General features: G+C 30.8%; 1 protein-coding gene across 6 annotated transcripts in view; it reads left to right on the plus strand.

Annotated features, from left to right (window-relative positions):
* LOC144841877 (protocadherin Fat 1-like) overlaps positions 1-24,557 on the plus strand; it is a 76,333-nt gene that overhangs the window by 28,459 nt on the left and 23,317 nt on the right. For all 6 annotated transcript variants that reach the window (XM_078698148.1, XM_078698150.1, XM_078698153.1 and 3 more), the window contains exons 3-7: positions 4,525-4,586; positions 20,820-21,137; positions 21,372-21,588; positions 21,859-21,998; positions 22,268-22,754. In XM_078698148.1, coding sequence (XP_078554274.1) covers positions 4,525-4,586; positions 20,820-21,137; positions 21,372-21,588; positions 21,859-21,998; positions 22,268-22,754 — 1,224 coding nt within the window. The remainder of the gene's footprint in view (positions 1-4,524; positions 4,587-20,819; positions 21,138-21,371; positions 21,589-21,858; positions 21,999-22,267; positions 22,755-24,557) is intronic.

Consider the following 24,557-nt stretch of genomic DNA (forward strand, 5'->3'; position numbering starts at 1 on the left):
GAAAAGTTGCGGTAAGCAAGTTGGTTTAGAATCTTTCACATATATGGTACTCTTGTGGTAATTTTACTGTTACAGTATGTGAAAGGGGTCTTAGCGAAATGCGTAAAAATAAGTTATTTTAAAGAATAGAAGCTATTGACCGGATGTTCCCAACTTTGACCTTTGTTTTATGTCCTGTTGCCTGTGATATAGAGTTGGAATCAATTTTTACTGATTATTAAACAAAACTTACGAGAGTACATATTTATTGTAGTAGTTATCTTATATTAATAAAGTCAATCAATGAAGTTGCCTAATGCAGTGTAACCACCCACCACTATATGTAGTCGCCCAGCCTCATTTCACACCAACCACCCACCCTAAAAGAGGTACTTCTGATAGCCACATACTGTTTTGTCTCTATATGCTTGAGATGACTGTGACGTCCTAATGCAAAAGGTGAACATTATTAGTGCACATACAAGCGTGCCTTATGCATATGTTTTCAGCTACTTATATTGTTATTCGAGTCTGACGATTAATTGTGCAGTAGGAGACACCTGGGTGTTTATCTACGGTGAAAATGCAGATGACTTTTAGAACATGCCTCGTAAACCCACTGTAATGGCGACATCAGAATGTTGAAAACATTATAGACATTCAGTGTCTGATGTATATGCATTCATTCTAAATTTTAATATTCTCAGAGTTATTATATACACTGATTGCAAGAAAATCAGTTTTTTAGTGAGCAAATGCAATAATAATCTGGAGATTGAATGAGATTTAAAAATCTTTTATTTAAAAATCTTTTTTTTTAAATTAAAATTGTGTTTACTTGCCTACAATAAAACTTAATATTTAAAAAATAACAAAAAAAATTATATAGTAGAACCCTACTATTCAGGGGACACTTTCCTATGAAACGAACAAGGGGAAATATATGTTTTAACACTACAACCAACCCCTATTTAAGAGGTACACCTATTCAACTTTGTTGAGTCCTGAAGGCATAATATTTAATAAGGGTTCTACTGTATTTGAGGAGCACTAGCTAAAATAAAGTGTCTGTATTTTTCATTGTCATTAATACAATAGTAAAGATACAATCACTAGCATTCTTTATTCATTCTCCAATTTTAACACCCATTCATTAAAAAATTTGTTGCACACATCATTACACAATAGATTTTATCTTTCATCATCGCACCATTCTTCAACTTACACTTGTGTATTCCATCGTTGATTTATATTATTGATAAAATGCCACTGAGAATTTATTCTTACTGTAGTGCAATCAATCCTTAGTTCAACTTTTACCCTATTCAGATTTCAATCGCGTTGCGATCGGTTGTAGCAACAGCTACACCCACATTCGCAATATATACTCTTTAAAGACTCATTTTGAAAGTAATCGATATCGCAATTATTACTCCACTACCCATAGCTACAATCTTTTTATATACTCCTTATTTCGACAGAATCAGTTGACGGCTGATCACAACACATTAAAGTCCTGGATGACTGAGGCATGTGTTAAAATTACATTGAAAGGGTCAGCCGAAAATAAACCGGCAGTACATTTTTTTTTTAAATCCCCCAATTTTGATATATGTGAATAGACATGTCACTGACATCTTTTCGCTGTTTTTATTCCTTTCTTCTTTTCTTTTGACCGTATCATTTTTCTTTAATCCATTAGAATCCATTACATTCTTAATACCATTATCATTAATTTCAATGAAATCTATTCGAAGCAAATCGTAATGATAATCAATATTAATATTACTACTTCAATTCCTTAATTATCAACATTATATTCTCATTAACAACTATCTCTAATAAGTTTCCAGATGAAATCTTGTCAAATGAATTTCAATACTAAAAATAACTTGCGTACAATGTCGTTTTTTTTCCCTCGCTTCTTGTTCCCGTCGTGAAACCACTGCGCAATTTATCAGTGTATTTGCTGTCTTTACTCGGTTAACTTTACGATGTTTCTTCACAAAAGCTTAATTTATCACGTATCATTAATTTAGGTGATATTGAATATCTGTAGGCAAAAGTAATTTATCATTGTCACCTGATATCGTTGCTTAGTAACGTGATACTTAATTTTATGAAATTACTCTGATATGGTGATTTTTTTTGGTAATCAGGTCTAGTGTTCTTTTCCCTGAACAGTATTCAGAAGTCTGCATGATGAACATAAATATAATATGTCAGACAATTATGTTAGTAATTAGGTCATGCTCTAGCTTAGACAGAAGTATGGGAAAAAAGCATCATAAGCATTTCCAGTTTTTTGCTCTTTCATATTCGTTTGTCATCCATTTGTCTTTATCGATTCTATTATCCTTCACCATTTTATCTGCCATTTTTCCTTTTCCCATTTTAATTTTCTTCCTTTTTAATTACCCATCTCTATCCCAATTTCCATTTTACCAATTTTCATCCTCACTCTCATTTTCCCAATTGCCATATTCTTCCTTCTCCAGTGTGCTTAAAATTTACAAGCATACTTTTCCTTTTACTTTCCATCCACCTATCATCTGATTGATGACAGTATAATCTTTAAAACCTCCATGAGAAAAATCTTTTGCTTTTTTTTCATAACACATCCATTTTGTCAAGGAAGTTATATTTATTGAAAGAAAGGATACAGTAGTTTTATTATTTTGTTGCACATAATACACAGTAGTATATAATTGTTTCTGTAGTTAAATAATATTAGTAAAACAATGTTTTTTATTTATTATTCAAATTCATTTAAGTTGACAAATAACAGCTACATTAAGAAATATAAAACCTGATAAATATCAAGCAATCTCGATTTCAATATCCATAATTTCTTAATGTAACTTAAAACAATTAAAATTTAGTAATGTTATAAAATAATAGCTCAGTTCTGAGACGCCCGTATATCTTAATTGCAACCTTGTCTGTTTTACTTGCTGGTTCTTTTTACAACAATAGCATATCTTAAACATATATTTGCTATATACGCTATGATGCTATCAGATGTAAAATTTGAGTAGTCACGTTTAGGCCATTACATTTCATGGGGCAGTGAGTAGTATGTGTGCAATGAAGCATAGCATTTCTGTGTCACTGCAATGTAATGTCTTCTGCATTATGTGGATGATAATCGTTAAAAAAAAATTATATTTATATTAAAGTATTATTATTCCAATGCAGGAGTTTATCTTACTATAAAACAAATTCACATCATTTTATTAGCTGCATAAATTTACTTTGTATTGTAAATTCCTTTCTTATCACTACACCGTTCGTTGGCGCATTTTATGTCTGTTTTATTACGCTTGTTTATGCTGTCATATCAATAGTGTATACATATACTAGCGGAATATTTTCAATGGTTGGCAGTTTGTTAAATGAATTTCCATAACACTATACAACACTATTAAATATAAAAAATTAATTTCCAAAATGTTGATGGATGAACCATGGAGGTATAAAATTAGATACCTCCATGGACGAACTAATAACTTTAAATTCAAGCAAGCGCGTGTATATGTTTCTTAGTTTTATTTATTGGCTTTAGCTAAATAATAATTTTGTAGGTCTGTGTGTATCTTTGCATCTATGCACTATGATTCTCTTTATTCAATGTCAAAGTTTATTTGCTAGAATAGTTGTAGAATGTATTTCTAGCAAAGTAAAGACGTGATAGATCGGGTCTTAGTATCTTTAACTGTCATCTAAACAAACTATACAGCACTATGCTCACGGATGGTCAAAGACCGCACGCTGTAAGAGTATAACCCTCCATGGATTTAGTTAGATCCCATCAATGAACTCCATGATAACGAGTACTGACATTTCAACTCTCCGTGAGTTGATATGAACACAATATGCTACCTCGAATAAACATATAAAATTATATATCTTCTACTGTTTATCGCCAACAGCTATTTCTAAAGGAATTTTATATCAAAATGTGAACTCTGTAACTTAATAGATACATTTGACCTGGTTACAGCCCATTACTTCTTCGATTATAAAATATGAAAAAGACGTTCATGTTTTGACAACTGCAAGCCATGCATAAAACAACCCAAGTTATTCTATAGTAATGCTTGTTGTATACAGTCATTATTCAAAGAAATTGTAGATTGTATTAGTAGATATAACATGATCTCTGAAAGCTCAATTTAATATTACAATACAGTACTTCAAAATAAATTGCATAATTATTTTACATATTAACCAATATTAAAAGTAAATAAGAATGGATTAAAAAATTATTTGAATTATGGTTTGTTTGAATAAAAAATAACATAATAATAACATATATTTTGGCCATGTCCCAGTCCTCTATCAAAATCTTTTATCTGCTCGCCAGTGCTATAAAGGAAAATTGGCAAGATTGTTGTTACTATAAATAAATATCTTGTAAATAATTTTTTCTTATAATGCAGTATGATTCTATAATATATTTACAATATATTACAAATTAATTACATTTTATTATCTTTAAATTATCAATTTATCATTCAACCCAAATTTTGTTCTTGCCTGCAGGTCTTATAACTACACTTGATGGAAACTTGGACAGAGAAGCTACGGATGGATACAGCCTAGAGGTATGTAGATATTTTGAGCTAACCCAAGGTTGATAGGTTGCGAACATTCTCACGTACAGAGTAAACTCTGATTGGATACAACTACATTAACATTCTCCTAAAAAATATGTCTTCTTGAAGCGTAAATTATGTTTTTTTTTTCAGTCGCATCTTAATTGAGTTCACACAACATGTTAGAAATGTGTGGTTTAAAATTTGGTAAAACAATAAGCAGCATTTTTCTGTGTCTGGTGCGTTTTACTCTTTAGTATAATGTTTGCTTTAAATGTGTTCTTTTAGACTTTTGTGGTTTAATTGTTCGGTTAGAAAATGTCAAGATTTTGAAATTTTTGTCTGACAGGCATTTTTTTATTAAAAATTTATTTTAAGCACAAACCAATAGAACTACTCATTAGAACACCCCTATAAGGAGACACTTCCCAATTTATATTTAGAGGATTAAGAGGAGACTTTGTTGGGTCCCGAACGTGTCCCCTTAATAGGGGTTATACTGTTTAAGAAATGTTAAAATTCTCTTTGTTCGGTAGTCAGTATAAGTGGAATTTTTTCACACTTGTTTATTTCATTCAAAGTTGAAAGACATCTTCATAATTTGCCGTTCCTTTATGTTGTTTATTGCACTGTTTCCTAGGCAGTAAAATAATATTTTCGCTGCTTGCTTCGGTGCATCAGAGTACAAAGTGTCCTTCTTGAGTCGTTACTTAAATATTTCCCATAATTACAATGAAGAAAACAACTGGCCAAAAGCTTTTATGTCAGTAAATTCTTGATAGTTGCATATTCATCAACAAAGTGCCATTTGTTACAGTGCATTTCGTTCTTTTCAACTCTTCCACGTAAGCCAAATATTTAAAATTATTCTGCTATTAGCAGTACAGTCAACTCTCCAAATACTGGACTCTCTGAAAACTGGAAATTTCTCACAAAACCAAACTTTTCTTGAGGTCCAAAAGATCCCAAATTCTTCTTTGATCAATAAAAACACATTGAGAAAAACACCAGAATTTTCAGAAAACCAGGAATAGGCAAGCTTAAGTAATAAGTATGTTGAATGTAGCTGCATTTTCTTAATATTGTACAAGCATGGAGGAATTTTTCCTTCATGATACAAGCATCTTTGGAAAATTCCTATATCTAAAATGTACAGTACATTTTCCTTCTCATGTAAAAAAATATATTATTTTCTTCCTTAGACCAGCATCCCACCTGAAAATGCTTAGATATATTCGATTTGCACTTTTAATTATTCCAATTAATATCAAATTAAAAAAACCCAACAGTTTAATTAGAGGAATTAAGAAAGAGATCCGATTCCCTTTTTAATAAATATTCAAATTCACAATTCCCATCAGAAATCTGCTATTTACACATTCCATTACCTTAATTAACATCTTTTAATGAATACTAGTTTAATTGCAAATTCAAATTGTAGCAGCTAAAAATAAATATACAGTATTATTGCAGCTTTCTGCCATTGTGAAATTTACTATAACGGCGGCTAAGAATAGAGAAAACATGTTTATTTTGTTCAGAATATTTTAACATTTTAGATAATATATTATTAGCAATTTTCTCTATACATTATTGATAAGGAAACACGTTTGTTACGAATATCTTAACATTTTCTGTAATATATTAACATGTTCATCTATAGAATTGATGGTAATAGGAAAAGAATATCTTAACATTTTCGTTAATATATTAACTTTCTCTCTGCACAGAATTGATGTTTTTGAATAGTGTAGCGATGCAAAATTTTAAGTGCAATGTTTGTTTAATGTTATTCAAGTTCCTACGCTTATTGGCAGACATCAGTATTGCTTAACAATTTTATCCAAAGCAATAATAAATATAGGCTTGCACTCGGTTGCTCTTAAGTACAGTAGGTTGTTTAGGAGGTTGTAAAGGAGACTTTCATGGTAGCGTGTTAAGTGGTAAGCTAGGTGGAATGTTTAAAATATATTTTAGACGAGGTAAGAGAAACATATCCATGGTTATGGTGCAGAAAATTATATATAAAGTATAATATAAATACTATAATATAAGTTTCTTTTTTTGAAGTACAGTACTTAGTAATTCTTTTGCGTCAATGATGTCTCTCACCTTTAAAATAACTCTAGTCGCCAACAAGCATCACTGAACAAATATGTAATCTTGTTATATCAATCAAATTTCATTGATTTAACTCGCTCGAAAGTCATTAGCAATGTCCTGACCCAGTATTCTGCTTTACGGTTAAAGACGCCTTCTGGTACTGTCGTAGCGCACAATCATTTCTTTAACATTGATCGTACTAATTCAAGGCCTTCTTTTAACCAGAACAAAATTAGCTAATAAAAATTCTAGGAATTAAGTGTATTGTCTTTAAATATATATTTATAAATCTTAAACCTCGAATCAATAGTAATTAAACGACATGATATCTGTTGGTTCGTTTCCGATTCAATCGATGTCCTCCTTTAGTTTTAATAATATTTATAATTGATGTGGCGTCCATCCTCACATGGATAAACGTACAGTACAAAGGAACTTGAAAAGTATACTCTGCGAGGCGATTGTAAATAGATTATGAAGAATATAGATTTTTAAGAGTATGTATGTCTAATTTGCACATATTTCCTGTTTCTATCCCTATAGATTGGGAAACTATTCATATGGGTATGTGTGTACAGAAGAATCAAATAAGTGCACATGGGCAGTTGTGAATAAATTATAAAGCTTATAGATTTTTCTAGAGTCTGATTTGCGATATATACCTTGTTTGTTTCCCTGTACAATATCACAGTAATGGTTCATATCGGTTACCATATCGCAGCGTTATAAGCAGTGGCTTTCAAGATAGGTTTCTTTTCCTCAGGGTATCTTTAACTACAGTAAACAGCTCTTGTTCGGAATTGAAAAATTTGAATAGAACTCGCATCTGAATTTCTTTAACCTCGATTTACTAGAGATCAAAATGAGGTCAGATTTAGTTGAAGTATTGAAACATTGTATCATCAGCTTTGTTGGCAAATGTAAAGAATACTACTTTGGAGGATTAGAAATTTAATTAGAGGTAATTAGTATTTTTGATTAGGAGTATGCTGTATGTTTTCTGCTTGGCAGAAACTTTTAAATCTTATACAGTAAGCCTCTATTAAAGAGACCTTTTTGTCTGCTTAGTAGGGGTGTCCCCTGAACAAGGAGGTTCTATACTATATACAGTAGTCTAATTTATGGAATCTATGCATCAATAGTGCCAATGGTCGTTGTTTTTTTTAAATCATGTGATAAGAGTGTTATGTTATTTGGCCCTAGCAACTGTTTCCAGTTAGTTTACACGTCGTCGACATCTACCCTTAGCAACTTTTGTTCATTCATGTTACATGTTTATACGTATCCATAGTAACTGCATCCTGCCAAGTCCAGCGCAAACTTGATAGGTCAGATATCTGAACAATACCTGTCAGGATTTAGCTCTATAAACTTATTGAGACGCATCCTAGCCAGAAGGCGAATTCCAAAGGCCTAGATACCAACACCATACCTGATCCAACATTAGCTATAAAATAGATGCTATCTAACAGAGGTCAAAGGTTAAAGAAAATAAAGATGCAAAACTAAATGAGATCGAAAATTGTGTAAACTATTATAATAAATATCAGATCAAATAAACAGTCAATATTTTTTTTTAAATTATTAGATTTTAATTATTATCTTTCGTAAATTAATACAGTAATAATTCAGCTAGTAATAATGAAATATTAAATTATTATTTTTTTGAATTTGATGAATTACTGTACATCTAAATTAAGAATCCCTTGAGTCCTGCAGATTGGAACTTTCTCCTAATGATATCCGGTCCTGGTCATAATTACTATCATTTGTCTTAAATATGGTACCATATTATTTCTGTTGAACTTCTGCTTAAGTGATTTTATATGAAGCAGATATTTAGAGAGTGAGGGCGACTGGGAGAATATATATTACTCTACATTAAGTTCATTCATATGTTTCTTTCTTAAATGCCTCAGTTTTATTTTATTTGGTATTTTTGTGTGGTCGAGGTCAAGGGTTATCATTAAGCGGTTTACCAATAGTTAAACAAATAACCGCTATTTTGCGTTGGAGCCAAAAACTGCACCAATAATTTCAGGATTTAACCATTTACCTTTATCCTACTACTTTGAAAAAAATAATTAAAATTCAGACCAGGTTTTACCTAATATGGTTATTAAATCCATAGAGATATTACAGTGAATATAATATCTTATGCTACATCTAATTATAAATATTTGAGAAAAAAAATGTTTTTCAAGCACTCTACAAAGTCTCCTTACATTAATTTTATGTAAACTTTTATCAATAGTAACGTGTTTAATGACTATTTGAAGGATCATTAAAATGTGAATGATGATCTAGATTAGCTTGAAGATTAACTGGATTATTGTCAATAATCATAATCCTATTGGATGTTGGAAATTAATCAAATCATGGATTACCCTGCTTAAAGGGACTATCGTAATGTTTGAAATAGAATATCGACTGTTCATGCTCTGTAAAATGTTTGCTGGTTAATTGAAAGATCATTAGAATATGAATAATGATCTAGATTTGGTGGGATTAAGTGGATTATTGCCACTAGTCATAATCCTATTGAAATGAATCAAAATGAAGATAAATTTAGTGTCACCACATGTTTATACTATTTTTTCAAAATTTCACATGGCTTCATCTAGGAATGTAAAATAAAAACAAAGCAAATTATATCTACCTGTAGAAAGATTTTGTTTTAAAATAAATACTATAAATCAATAATTTTTTCTTACGATTTGGTAATCAATAATAAGTAATTGATCAGATGTTTTGCCCTACTCTGATGTAATTTGTATTTTGCGAACAAATTTGCAAGTAATTCTTAGGTGGGACTAGAACCTATGACCTCCAGATCACTAGACTGGCATTCATACCTCTAGAACACCAAGCTTGCGCTGATGGCTAGAAGTAAGTATAATAAGATCTCCTATTTTTACACCTCCCTAGGCTGATTCCACACTATAATTTTGCTGAATATAGAAAACCCAGGGTGTTTTGTGATCATAAAGTAGTACACACGTACTATATCTGTTTCTAGCTATTATTACAAACAAATTTAAAATAATGTGCCCAAACTGATGATTCATCGTGAAATTGGGCTTTTTGTTGTTGTTAATCAACAATTTTTTTTGGTTAGATAATTTCTACTACTCATGCATCTCTCGCACTCATTTAAATTCCTGTCCATATGTCTGCGACATTATCATTTTTGGCCGCAATTCAAATGTGAACTTTCGTTCTGGATAATAATAAGAAAAAGTAAAAAATATGTTTATTGTCTCATGATTAATCAACGATGTAAATCCCCATTTAAGCTTTTGTCTAAATTTTTTATATGAATTAGTCCCTGGCCGATAAACTATGTCTTGATCAACAATAATGAGAGCGAATCATAACTTGCCATCATCGACCGATTAATAATCATTAATGATGTGACGATGTTGTGTCAATTTATCTAGTTCCCACGATTCCTTACTCGTCTTCCTTTCATGACTGATATATGTCACCGTGGTGCTAAGCGATCTCCCAGCTAATTAGCGCCGTTTAAGTGTGGACGGGAGTATTTGATCAACGTGTAACAATTGTTTAATGGAGCTGTGCTTAATGTCAGCTTTTCGGTTGTCTAGGCCATAAAACATATCATTAGGTAATGTAATTAGGAAGCTGGATGAGGAGTCTAGGCCTTGACTTACGCCACTAGAGTATTCACCCATCATCATATGTCCTGTTTCTGCTGAATAATGCACAATGTTTATTTTAAATTAGATTAAAAAATGTAAAAAAATTATTTACAGTATCGACCTGATTTCTGCTATTAAAGTTTGTCCTCCCAAAAAACTGTTTAAAGGGTATAGCTCCGGGTGTAAAGTTTCTATAATTTCCTATTATTAAAGAAAACTGTTTTATGCTTTGTAAAATGTTAGATAGCTTATTGAAAGATCATTAGAATATGAACAATGGTCTGCATTACGTGGTATTTCATTTCAGTTATAAAATATCCACTTGGACAACAATAACATTTTAATGTGCTACTGTATCCTTTAAATCAGTGGCAAATAAAGTCTCTAAAATTACCCAAAATGCATTGTGCTCAGCTGGTTAAATGGTCATATTGATGGTATCTAGTACAAGTTTTGGACACAGAAATACCATACAAAAAAAATACAGAAGTTAACATTGTGAAACCAAGCAATTAAAAAGGCCCACACCTACTTAAACGCAACAATTGGTAATAAACTTTTAATCTTTATATTAAATTCATATCACATGGTCATATTCCTCCACTTCCTCTCCCCAATGACTTCCACAGTATGATACATACCATGTTAAGTCCATAAGGACTGTATGTTATAATATCACAAGTTGTTACCATGACCCTATAGTATATAAGTGTCAGCATTAATATTTAGCAAAAATAATGAATGGACTTGATACTAATTGAGACTGTGTGTGTACATTGCTTCTGATGTTGGCAATGTGTTTGACAGTTTAGCCTGCTACTGTCCATTAAATTTACAATGTTTTTTTTTGTGAAATTTATGTCCATTCATAGTTTTTGTGAAAGATTTTGACAGTGATAGACCAAATTGATTTTGAGGTGTGAAGCGTGAAATAAGAACTAAAAGGGAGTTCCGGGCGTGGCAGTTGACCTCGTTTTTCAAGCGTGGAAGGTGACCTCATTTTTCAGGCGTGACAAGCTAATTAGGCGTAAGATGACATGACATTATTTGCTTATTCATTTGTCGCAACAATGTGGGGACGGAAAAAAGTACCTCACTAAAATTGGAGAAATTTGACCTCACCTTAGAAGCTCAAAATTCAAAAACATCATAATAATGTCATTAGAAAACACCTACCAAACTGAGAAAAAATGTTTGAATTGAAATATTGAATCTTATTGAAAGAATATTTAATATTATTCATTTTCCTTTTAATATTTTAATTTTGCTTAACCAATGGAATTTTTATTGGCCATTAGCAGTAGGCCATATTTTATATTAAGCCCTGCCATGTCCAGACAGCATGCTTATTATATGATTAAAAACACTTGCACATGTGCATGGATAAGACTGTTCTCTGACCCTAAGTTTATAATAAGAACTCTTAAATGTGGCCGTGGTTAAGTAGATCCTGATTAAATCAGATTATATTGCTCATACTAGATGAGTTTGCTAATGTTAATTTAATAAAGAATGAAAAAAAAAAACTTTGAATTTGCTAAAAATACACTCACTTTCAAAGTCCACATCAATTCACAAAAACTCCACCCATCAACATGTTCACATTTATATGCACAACCTGTATTAATTTTAACTTCACACAAATAGAAACCACAGTCCCCCGCAGGGATCTGGTTTTCTTTCATTTTTGAAAAACATAACACTCCCTCTTTACACCTTTCCCACTTCCTATAATAAAAATGTTTTGTACTCTGTTAAAAATGTCCGCCTCCACACCTGAGTATCTCACTCCCTCCCCTTTCTGTTATACTAGGATACACCCCCTACTTATAACCGTTCGCATTTCAATCTTTCACATAACTGTTTAATATTTTTTTTTGCATAAAATGTGTATTGTAGGTCTCTGTTAGTAATTTTGCGAATTCTGCAGGGAAATTCTTGCATTATATGATTAATTATTGTTGAATTTGTCCCGTGAGAGACACCGTATTAACAGACAAGAAAAACAGAATTAAAATGTGTAGGTTCTGACATGTTATATACATTAGCAATAGTGATATGAACACGTTTTACTGGCTATATGTCAGTTTACTTGTATTACTATGTATTTTGATATTCCAGCTTGATACAGTGATTTCTTATACATATATGTTTGTTTAAACTATATATTTCATGCCTAGCTTACATGGATAAACACTTTGCCTTCTCTCAGAAGTAAGAGAACAATACAAAAAGGAGAATGTTTTGGTTAAACACCCCTACTTAGAAATTGGACAGTTCACAAACAGCGTGGACATCCAACATCCATTTCTTGTACTGCTGCTAAACTGAACAATCGTTTTATAAATAATTTTATTTTTAGTTATTTATTCTGTAATCAGCTTCATACAGTTAGATAAAATGCATTCTATATTCATATAATGTTTAGACCATATAGTTATACATAGTGAAAATCACTTTAAACATGAATTAATAAACATACCATTAATTTGATAAAAAAGGGTTTTGATTATTCTGTTGAAATCCCCTATTTAGATGCCCAAGCAATATAGACATATCTGGTCGTTTTGAAAATTTGTGTAAAGGCTGTAAACATGAAATTTATGCATTTCAATATGACAGAAATTTTGATATGAATATTTTATGCTTGCTTCAACATGCATCAAACCTGTGTCATTGGTTAGGTGGAATGTATCTCTCTAGAGAAACATTCAGTTAGGTTTTACATACCCCCTGAAGCGGGCGTCTCTATCTCTTGTGGCATGTTTGTCTCGAAGAAAAAAAAAGTATAGTACAAACATTTTTAACTTTGCAGGAATGTTGAAAAGATTTATTGATAATGGAAATGAAAATATTTGCTGAATGTGTTATTCATGTTAGCTAATAAAACATATTGTTTGGAAATTTTGGATCATATCGGTTTCTTGATGATAATGTACTGTAATTCAGTACAATGATATAAAAATAGAAAAAATAAAATGATTGCAATATGTAGCAGATTCTCGGTACTGTAATTTGTACAGTATCGTAGGTACATTCTGGAATATGGTGTCACATATATCACATGTGTACCTGTGTCATAGGTCATGCCTTAACAAAATATAGGTGCCAAAATGTGATACATGTACCACTGTATTATGGAATTTGGTATGAAACTGGGCATACCAGTTACATACATTACAGAGAATCGGTTAAATATCACATTTGTTGTTCGTCTGTGTTACTGAATATATATTATTTTGGTCTCTGTATTTTATCTTTCTGGATATGTGTCCATATAGAAATAGAAGTTGATAGAAGTTTTTCCACTGTAATTTTTTATTTGTTTACAATGATAAAATGAACTAAAAATTAAGAAATATTTATTATCAAAACATATTACATAAAATAATATATTAAAATCATAATTATTGACAAAAAATTTTCAAAATTTAAGAGAATTTTAAAAAATGGCAGAATGGCAGGTAGGAAGTTATGGAGGAATCTAGTAATATGAGTTAGGCTAAAGTAAGTAAATAACTATAAAAAATGCAGTTAGTTCTAGATATTTTAAAGGAAATGTTATGTACAGCTTGGTACATAGAATTACCTAAATCAACATAACACCACTTGATATCAGATGAATTCACAACCTAGTTATGATGTGAGGTAGTTATATCGATTATTTAGAAATTCTTACTTTATTTTAGTTTAGAATATTGCAGAGAAATGTAATCTAGCCCATAGTTGATCAATAATTTGGATAGCCTTACACAATTTGAATAGCTGGTATGGGTGTTAAAGATCAGAATAACATACATTAGTAACATATAGTGTATCCAACACTATATGGTCTGTTTACCAACTCAATACGATAGCAACACTTTTAAGTAGATTTGAATCAAATTTCAACTCAAACGATGGAATAGAGTATAATAATTCATTTATAATAATAACAAAAAAAAGTATTGGAAATGAATACACCTACGTTCTAATAACATTTTTTCCTGAATATCATCTATAGGTGATAAGTTTCAAGTCCCCTCATCAATTTTGGAACTTTAGGACTTTTTTATAGTTTCATTTTTGACATTTTGTTGGTCTTTTTCAGAAAAAAAATGTCATCAAAATTGCTGGATCTTGGATATCAAGCATAATGGCCAATTTATTCAAAATATTAAAACTCCCTGTAAAAAATTAAAGTAAATTCCAGACTTAAAAGTAAAAATATTTTTTTATTTTGCCTAAAATGTATTCTGAATACCAGACATGTGAAAATCCAGACATTTTGGGGCAACTAGAGGTGTTACTTTTGGGACCAGTGTTTTAGTGATTTATTACTTTGATATTAATAGAACTGGAAAAAAAATTATTATAAAAATGAAATTAGTTACTATGCATTATAATATACAATACAATACAATGCATTCTTTATTCTGGAATACCTTTTCAATAAAGATCTGGTCTCCCAAGAAGCCCATATTTTAAAAAAAACAATTTTAGATTAACCTAAAATAATATTTATTTTTATTAATTATAGTAGAGGAATAAATATTGTAAACTCTGATAAATTTATTATTGCTAATTTGATTACTGTTACTATTATTGATTTAGATTAATATTTTAGATTCTAACTGATACTTGATACCATATAATTTATCGATAATTAATAAATCTAATTATGTATATTATTAATTATTACTGCGTGAAATAGTTGTATTAATAAGGCTAATTGATTGGAAATCACAATATTTGACTAGCCTGCGTAGCAATCAATAAGTGCGCATGAACCAAGTACTACTTTAATATGAAAGCTTTTAGCCGGTGAATTTTAAGGTTGACTTCCATGAAATCGCGAAATATGGTACGGTGTTACTGGGAAGTTCATATTTTCTAGTGCATAAAATTATATAAGTTTATTGAAAATTATTACAGTATATGATTTAAAATGTAAAAAAAAAAAAAAAAAGCAGTAAATTAATAATTTGGGTTTGGTTGAAGAATCTTTGCAGATAATCTCATATTTTCATTTTTACTAAAAAGAAAATATATGCATGAATACAACGCATATAACATTTCCACATTTTGGAATAGAACTTCTAAGTATTAAATATTTAAATCTTTCTTATTTAATTTAAATTAAATAATAATTAAAAAGATTATCAGAAAAACAAGATAAGACTATTTTTTAAATAACTGATTCCTCTTTTTTTGTAACTGATTCCTCTTCTTTTTTTTAGAGAGAAATATAAGGGAAAGGGAAAGCAATTTGATAATGTAGACAGTTGTTCAGTCAAGCATGAAATATGTAATTTTTCTTGAACAGTCGTCAGTTATACCTATTTATGCAAACATAAATAAAGTGCTAGCACAGAAGAATGAGTGGTTTTGTAGCTAATATGCTTGTTTGATTGCCTGTATCATAATATGGCCGCGTTCTGATATTCTACCCGAGATTTAACAAAAGGTGCAAAATTGGTACACGTCACATCAAATAATTAATCAAAACGAAACCATCTTGAGTATAGCGTGATTTGAGTATGTCTACCGTCATAAAATGTCCTCCCCGAATAGTGGTAGTTATTTTGTTGATCCGTTTGAAAATGACTTTGATGTTTTACCAAACATGGAAGCACTATGTCGACAACATTTTATAGAAATGTTCAACTTTGTTTAAGTGGCCATAAATAATATAGGAAGACTTGTGTTTGTTTCTGATACTAAATGCATTATATTTTAAATCAAAGGAATGATTAGCCTATATATATTTTTTTTTCTTCTTTCAAAACAATTACAGTACAGATTTCAGTACATAATTGGGTCATGTTTCAAAATGGGATTATATCTGAGGACCAGCATGGCTTGTTTTCACATGGATCATAAATTTGCATAACAATTTCTGTCTAAACTATCAAACTTTATGTGACAAAAAAATGTGATGTGCCCATAATATGGACATGATGATGTCATATCACTACCAAATTTGGGCATATCACTACCATATTTGGTCACACTTTTTTTGTCAAACTAGTTTGATAGTGTGGACAGAGTTAACATTGGATGAGCTTACCCCTTTGATTAATAACAATACTATAATTTAAATATATTTTGTGTTTTTGACTGTCTCTCTAACAGATGTAGAATCATTTAATATATTGTGTGACCTCTCTACAATTAATTGAGGTTAAATTAGAATTAGAAAGATTACTTGTAGATCTAATAAAGGTTGATTAAACACGATTAGAAAAGAAACGTGATTGTCGCTCATCTGAAAAGCAACTAGTTAAAAACTAATATATTGTAGCAAAAACAAAAACGCTTTCACTCGTGTTCCCTTAAAACAGCCTCTCTACATTAAGTGTACATTTTTATCAAATCAAATTTGCATTCAAGATGTGAACTTGAAACTTCATGAGGATGTTTTGATTTAAATAGATTTTAATGAATCAGTTCAATGCATTTACGAGTGCACATAAATAATTCCGCACACGTTTTTTACAAGATCAGTGAAAACATGAGGTGTTTGCCAATCATTAGAGTAGTCAGGCTTGCATTCAACCTTGGTATTTATAGACAGACGTTACATTTCCCTATCAACTTGGCTGTAACTTTAATCTATGCAAACACAGAAAAAAAGGAGACTGTTTACGTGAATGAAGCCAAGTATTTGATAGAATATTACATTATAGTTGCTTCCTACGTATTGTTCAGAGAAATGTTTACCGTATGCTCTTAGAGAAGGGCTATCTGTAGCAAGAAGTTGTTAAAGTGGCTAGACAGCTTGTTGTCTCATGATACTCAGGTAATTGCATCACACACAACTTCAGTATATTGCAATATAGGTTTCGCAACCTTGCATACTGCTTCATCATGGACTACTTAGTATTTCCCCTTCTATTTAGTACTTGCCCAATGTGTACACTCTCTGATATCAATTTTTTCTTTGTGGACTATATGGTAATACAAAACAAGTATCAGTTCTAACCACCAGCAATTAGATTTATCAAACGCTCCTAGCAAAATAATCATCTTAAAACTTTGTTTCAAGTTAATAATTTTACTTAAATCAGTTTCAAAATGACCCCCTAAGAAAATATTACATATATTTTTTTCTTTCAATCTTGAATGATAAAGTCCATTACATATTAGATAAAAGGTTTCATTAAAAAAGCCTCAGTTTTTCATTTTCTTAACTACCATATCATTATTCATAGTTTCTAAAGGGCTAATTTTCGGGCAAGCTGTAGAACAAAGTCATAGTTCTGAATGTTTTCATTGATAAACAAATTGTTGTTGTTTTAAAATAAGTAAATTAATATGAAAGGATATTGCAAATGATATAATACAGTGTTTAATTTACAAATTGTTTGTGTGGAAGTATTTTCTTAAGATAATTTGCATAGTAAACATTTTAATTTAATCTTGACCCTGGCCATTGAACTTAACTTGACCTTTTGTCGGAATTTCCCTCGTTCCCCTTTGTGTGAAAACCTCACTTCATGTACAAGTAATTGTCCATTTCCTACAGTTTGTAACCTTCCTTCAGAATTATATCAATTTCTAATTGCAATGATACCATTTCGGATGTCTATTGGCTCGTTTTAGTTATTTAAACCTCAAAATTATATTGTAAGACCCTGTATTGTTTCAATACAATTGAAGATATACTTTTGTAATCTGTTGTTTTGGGTTATTTTTACAAATAAGTGGGTTGTAATGACTATAACATGACTGACCATGAACTGAGAGCATCATCTCACTGATAATACTATTATTATTGTTATTATTGCATAACAAACGCATTGTAGTCAACCTTTTCACCTTCCTCGGACTTAAGTCGTATATTCCATAGGGAAAAACAAATGGACATGCGGATCCTATTAATAATGCCATGGTCAAGTTTAATTTGTCTGTTAATAATCTTGATTGAGAGGAAAGTAAATATGAATTTTTCAATGCTATTCCATCGTAGTTACATCACCCTCTGATGACAGAGTTATTTACCGGGGTTAGATTTTACTTGGAAAACAAACTGAATCTAAAATATAGGTAGAAAAAATAAAATAAGAATTTAACACAAAATGATTATCAAGAATAATACAGTATATAATGTTTTACAGATGGTTTAGATCTATACTTAAAAATTAGGATGTGTAACCGATATTTTCCAAAAATATTTTTAAAAACCTAGATAAAATACATAAAGACTAAGACAACTAGTTGCCACAATAATTTTACATTTGCCTTTCGGGCAAGTGTAAAAGTTATATTGTTACTAACAAGCTCGTAAATAGGCTAATATCTTTATCGTGGCATAACTAAGCAATATATTGTTAGTATAATTCCAAATACAAGTGACATTCGTGTTGAATTGATGTTCAGTAATAATTACAAAGCAAATAATTAGTAACAAATTAATGCTGTTACTCGGAAAATTGCTTTTTCATTGTTGCTCCATAAAAAATTAGGACTAACGAATAATTTGAATATTGAATTAGGTGATTGATTTTGTGAATGATGTTGGATGAACCGTACGTAAGGAAAAGACTATTCCGTGTTTACGGCCAGCCTGCAGCCTGATGGTACTGCCCGAGGGCATCCATCCATTCATCAATAATTTATTTCTCTTCTGTACTCCAATGAACTTCAAAACATCTAGAAATCAATATTTGTTAGTGATAGATAGAAGCTGATAGAGTATTATCTGTTTTCTCATTGGTGGAATGTCGTAGTTGTTTTTATGTGTATTCAAGAAAAGATTGATTAAGGAATTTGGTATATCAAAGTAATTAGTCTAAAGCTCTGTCTACATTATCAAACTAGTTTGAAAAAAAAAAAATATGATGTGCCCAAATATGTTAGTGATATGCCCAAATGTGGTAGTGATATGACATCTTCATGTCCATATTTGATAGTGTAGACAGAGCTTTAAATTGTACATTTTCTTTTTCCATTTGTTCTACATTCTATATTAGTATGGTTGTAAATCTCGCATTCCCTATTATTATTTTATGTAAATTAATTATTAATAATTTATATTAATATGATATTTTGAATTATAAATAGGTTTTGCTAGATTTTAATTTCCATTTTGTAGGCTTATTTCATTGGTGGAATTTCATTGTTGCTTTATAAATTACATTTTTTTCAATTTAGAAATTTGAAGCTTCAGAATTAATATGTATTTTGAAGTGCTTTAGAGAAGAAACTGGTTTTATTGTGTTATATTTTTTAATGACATAGTCACCATTGTTTTTTTTTATTAGCTTTATAATTTTATTATGCAATTTTATCTGTCACGTTCATGGGCTAGTAAACAATATAGCTATTGAAAATAGCCTTCATTTTCACTTTATTAATCATAATAATAAATTTGTCAAATTTCAAATTTTTTCATAACAATATAAAGTCTGTTCTGGAAAAATGTAAAATATAATTTATTATACTTCTGGTAGTGGACAAAATATCATTGATATTCCATATATTTCATCATTTCTATAATTTTTACTTTAAAAAAATAGGAACAATTCATCAAAAGCAGGATGATTTTAGAAAAGTATTTATTGGTCTAAACTTGAGATTTTTATTTTCTTAAGGACAGGGAGATTTTTTTCTTCTTTTAAATTAGTTTATAGATTGTGCGGTTCCTTTTATTTTCATTATTTTGAGTAGATTTAAACTTTGCCTTAGATACAATACATTAAATGAAAATTAAATTACAAAGAAAGGAAATAATTAAAGGCATTAATTTGTGCAGTATAATACACCTGTTAGTTTATCTTTCAAAGCCTTGTACACTGTAGTAACCTTCATTAGTTCATAAAAAAAAGAAAGTGCTTGTTGAAATATAAGCAATTTTTGTATAAAGTCCTTGCAGTTCAAGTAAACAATCTGTATATTATCATTTTGTGCTGTAAAATGTTCTTTTATGATTAAAAGATAATTTGATTTGAAAAGATACTAAAATATCTATGACATAGAAGATATAATGATGCCATTTCATAATGTTTTGTACACAGTTTCAATCATGTAGGCCATTTGTATTGTTTTGTATGTTGATGAAGTAATTAGGTCAATAATTATTTATATATACTGTATATGTATATGTTTATATGTATGTAATAAAAATGCATTTTAAAACAATATATTTCATAGTTATATTTCACGTTCCATGTTGGAAATAAATCTTAAATTTTCTTACAAATCATAAAGATAATAAGTATTAATTGAATATTAATTGGAATTTAAAGGAATAATGATCAAATGGATACTGTGGCAATTAACAATTATATATTTTGTGATGCATTTCTACTCGGATTACATATTTATGGGCAGAGAAATAATCAAAATAATAAAGATAATACTCAAACCATTACATTTTTCCTAATCTCAGATATTGTTGTTTTTAGAACGCTTCAACAGAGCTCTAAATATTATTTTTGATCAAAGCCTACTGCAATATTTAGTAACTAATGTGTTTTTTTTTCTGTCTTCATAGGTTGGTATAACCGATAACGGAGTGCCACCGATGAGTACTGTAGCCATGGTGATAGTCAAAGTGACAGATCTGAACGACAATAAGCCACGGTTCACAAAGAACTACTACAACCCAAAGATTCCCGCTAAGAACAAAACATCCGAATCAATACCGATATTTCGGGTTTTCGCAACAGACACCGATGCTGGTCCTAACGCGGAATTGAGTTACTTCATTACTCAGGGAAACGATAATCAACGGTTCTCGCTTGATGCAAAGACCGGTATACTGTCAACTCGCAAAGCAATGGATGCATCCGTGAGATATCCCCTTCTTTCCGTAAGTAAATTTATTTTTTATTTCAATGAAATGGAAATATTATTTTGTTATTCAGGAAAAAAGAAAAGAATGTCCACAGTAGTCATCATGATTTTGTTGTAATCATTTTGCTGTATAGCTCTAACCATTTTCATCATCATCATTACAATTCAATTAATTACTTAATATTATTATTACATTATAGTTTACCAGGTAATATTTGTACCATTACATTTTTTATATTTCATTTATCAGTTGGCAGTACTGGATACAGGAACTCCTAAGCAGAAGAAAGGGACAGCTAAAATTTCATTGACAGTTTTTGATAGCCCCGATAATTCACCAAATCCACCAGTAATTACGTGGTTTAGTCAGTCAGTTGAAGTACAAGAAAAAGAAGAAATCGGCAAGCTGGTCGATCATGTAGTAGCCGAAGATCCAGACGGGGATGAATTATATTATAAAATTATAGGTAAGTCCTTACCTGTTCTACCACAAGAACCATGTTCGAGGAGAACCTTGAACATGCCGATTGTTTGACTATCATTTTCGACGCCCCTCCCTTAACCGCTAGGTCACTCAAATAAACACCTTGACAAAGATATTGTAAGAATTCCATGTTTTATTCATGAGTGACCATAACGTTTCCAATTTTTATTTATCTTTACACTTTATATATATTTAAACTACATGTTTTGTTTTTATTTATAATAATCGTGACAAAAATTAAATTTTGTTTCAGATGGTGATCCAACTAGTACTTTCTGTATTGATCCAAACAATGGCGTTATTCAGTTAGCATTACCTTTGGATTGGGAAGTAAATCCTAACTACGACCTCACTATTACGGTCACCGATGGCACTCACACGGTAGAACGAGTTGTACGTAATGTTTGTTTATTTTATAAAGCTTATTTGATCATTGGAAACTCTCTAAAAATTTCCAAAAGTTCCCAAATTTGTTTTTGTTTCGTAATACAATGTATTATACTATAGACAGATTGAAAATAAAAAAATGTGTTCATACTTTTGAAATTCAATTGGACAAGAAGAATTGCAAGAAAAGCAAATTTACTGCATAGTGGGAGAGTATTTATTGGATGTTGTACTATTTTTTATTTTATATAATAATTAAACATTTTTTTTCTTAGCTTCGAGTGAATATCCTGGATTCTAATGATAATGCCCCAGAGTTTGACAAAACAGAATACGAAGTGATCACCTCAGAAAACACACAGGTCAACAGTAATATACTGAAAGTTACAGCAACAGATAGAGATTCAGCAAGCTTTCTATCGTACACAGTATTAGACAACACCGACTCGGCCAGGGAACGTCTCTTCACGGTAGATGGCCGTACTGGAACTATAGCTGTTGCCAAACGTTTAGACCACGAGAACCGAAAGACGCATACATTGAATATAATGGCGCAAGACCACGGAACACCCACCAAGAGTGCCTATACACGTGTCGTAATCAGGGTTACGGATTTTAACGACCACGCACCTTCGTGCCATCCGGAGGGATTTAGTGGACGTGTGTACGAGAGTGCCGCACCTGGCACACAGATCTTGCAAGTTACAGCTGTTGATCTCGATAAAGGAGACAACGCTAAATTATCTTATAATATCGAAAGCGGTGAGTTTACCAGCAGTATTTGTTATTTATTTTCCTGTAGACCTGTCATAAGATTTTTTAAATGGGGGTCTGCATCTTATAGTATAATAATGAGTATGTAGTTTACCAATTTTTAAAGGTCAAGGCCTAGATACAATTTTGGAAATAGCCATTTTAATTGATGTTTGTAGTATGACGGAATTTAACATTCATTCTTTTATCAATGACATCATCAACACGACATCCAAAACAGGTCCAATTGTCCCATTATTTAGCTAATTAACTTCAGCTATAGCAGTGCTACAAAGGCTACATTATATGCGTGGTGAGTAAAACAAAAAGAAAGTATTTGTTTAGTCATGGAGTATAGTATAGATACTAAATAATACTCTTATTTACTTTATTAATTTGTAACAGCTTAGGGAATTAACGATGTGTTAAGTAGTCTAGTTCTTATCAATTTCCAAGAATATTATAAGTAGTATTACGTTCACTTGCAACATATGTCTTGGTTCACGCTGAAAATTACAAATAGAATGAAGAATGAACATTATTAAAGCCAAATATATCATACATCAGTGATGAGAAGTGTTAAAATCAATGTTCCGTAAACTAGCTCACACTATCACCAGGTTCTGTCGTCACATTATTTATTAGTTGCTGTAGGCAATTACAGTTCGTTTTTTTACAACAGTGTTTTGAGTTTCTTAACGGTTGTTGAGTATGTGAGGGGTTTGTTCTCAAGGGAGTTGATGTTGGTGTGATACTAAAATAAGGACGCCACCAGGCTAGGTTAATGAACCAACTGTTGTCCCAGCTGAAATGACTAAGTTTACATTAATGTACCCCTGGTTGAGGATGATGACGAGCTTGCTGTGGATGACGTATGCAAAGATACTTGCCTAGGTAGCTAGCTTTTTACACAAGGGTTACAGGAGAGCTTAGGGCTGATACTAAAGGTTGAGGGCGGTTAACAAGTTTTAATCCAGCTGCTCCTCCTCCTTGCATACAAAAAATATAGGAATTTAATACTAATATGGGAAAAGGATTTATTTTCTGTTTATTCTTGCCATAGTATAATAAGATATACACACATTATGTGCAAAAGTCAGGTAGAGTTATTTTAATTCCTTGACTTTCAATCCATTTTCCTTCATTTAAATCATGAATATTCCTGTAGTTGCGATCGATGCCTGATATTCAAGCCTGCCTGTCTCAATGATTTCTTCTTCTTATAAACTGGAGAGGACGATCAATCGGATATTCCCTCGGGCTTATGAACTCAACTTTGTTAATGACTTTGCATTTGAGACTGACTTGAAAGACTGATTTATACCAACTACAAAATATAACTTGATGGCATGAATATCTCTATATCAAGTTAAAATCCAGCTATATAATACTGTATAGCAAATTATAGCAATATTTCACTCTCACTTACTTTATTAGTGTACACTTTTATTTTAGGGTATAATAGGTGTTTATAGTGTACACATTATTTGGGTTTTTTTTTTTTAAGTAAATACTGTAGTGCAATAAGATATAACAGACAAATATTATCTTTTTTTTAAAACATTTTCACCCGTTCTACACACTGTTTAATGTTGTTATTCACATACAGTTAAACATTTTAACAGCAAGCAAACTTTGGACAGGCAATACCACTGGTTTACATTTTTTCTCTTTTCATTCAAAATCAATAAAATACTTTATTAAATTCTTTCCTTTGATATTTAATTCCTAATCAAATTTTGATTTTTAAAAATTGTTAATCATTTTTATTGATTTATTCATTTGAAAGATCAGATAAGATATGATTTATAA

Source organism: Antedon bifida, chromosome 5, assembly GCF_963402885.1.
Source record: "Antedon bifida chromosome 5, ecAntBifi1.1, whole genome shotgun sequence".
Classification (NCBI taxonomy): domain Eukaryota; kingdom Metazoa; phylum Echinodermata; class Crinoidea; order Comatulida; family Antedonidae; genus Antedon; species Antedon bifida.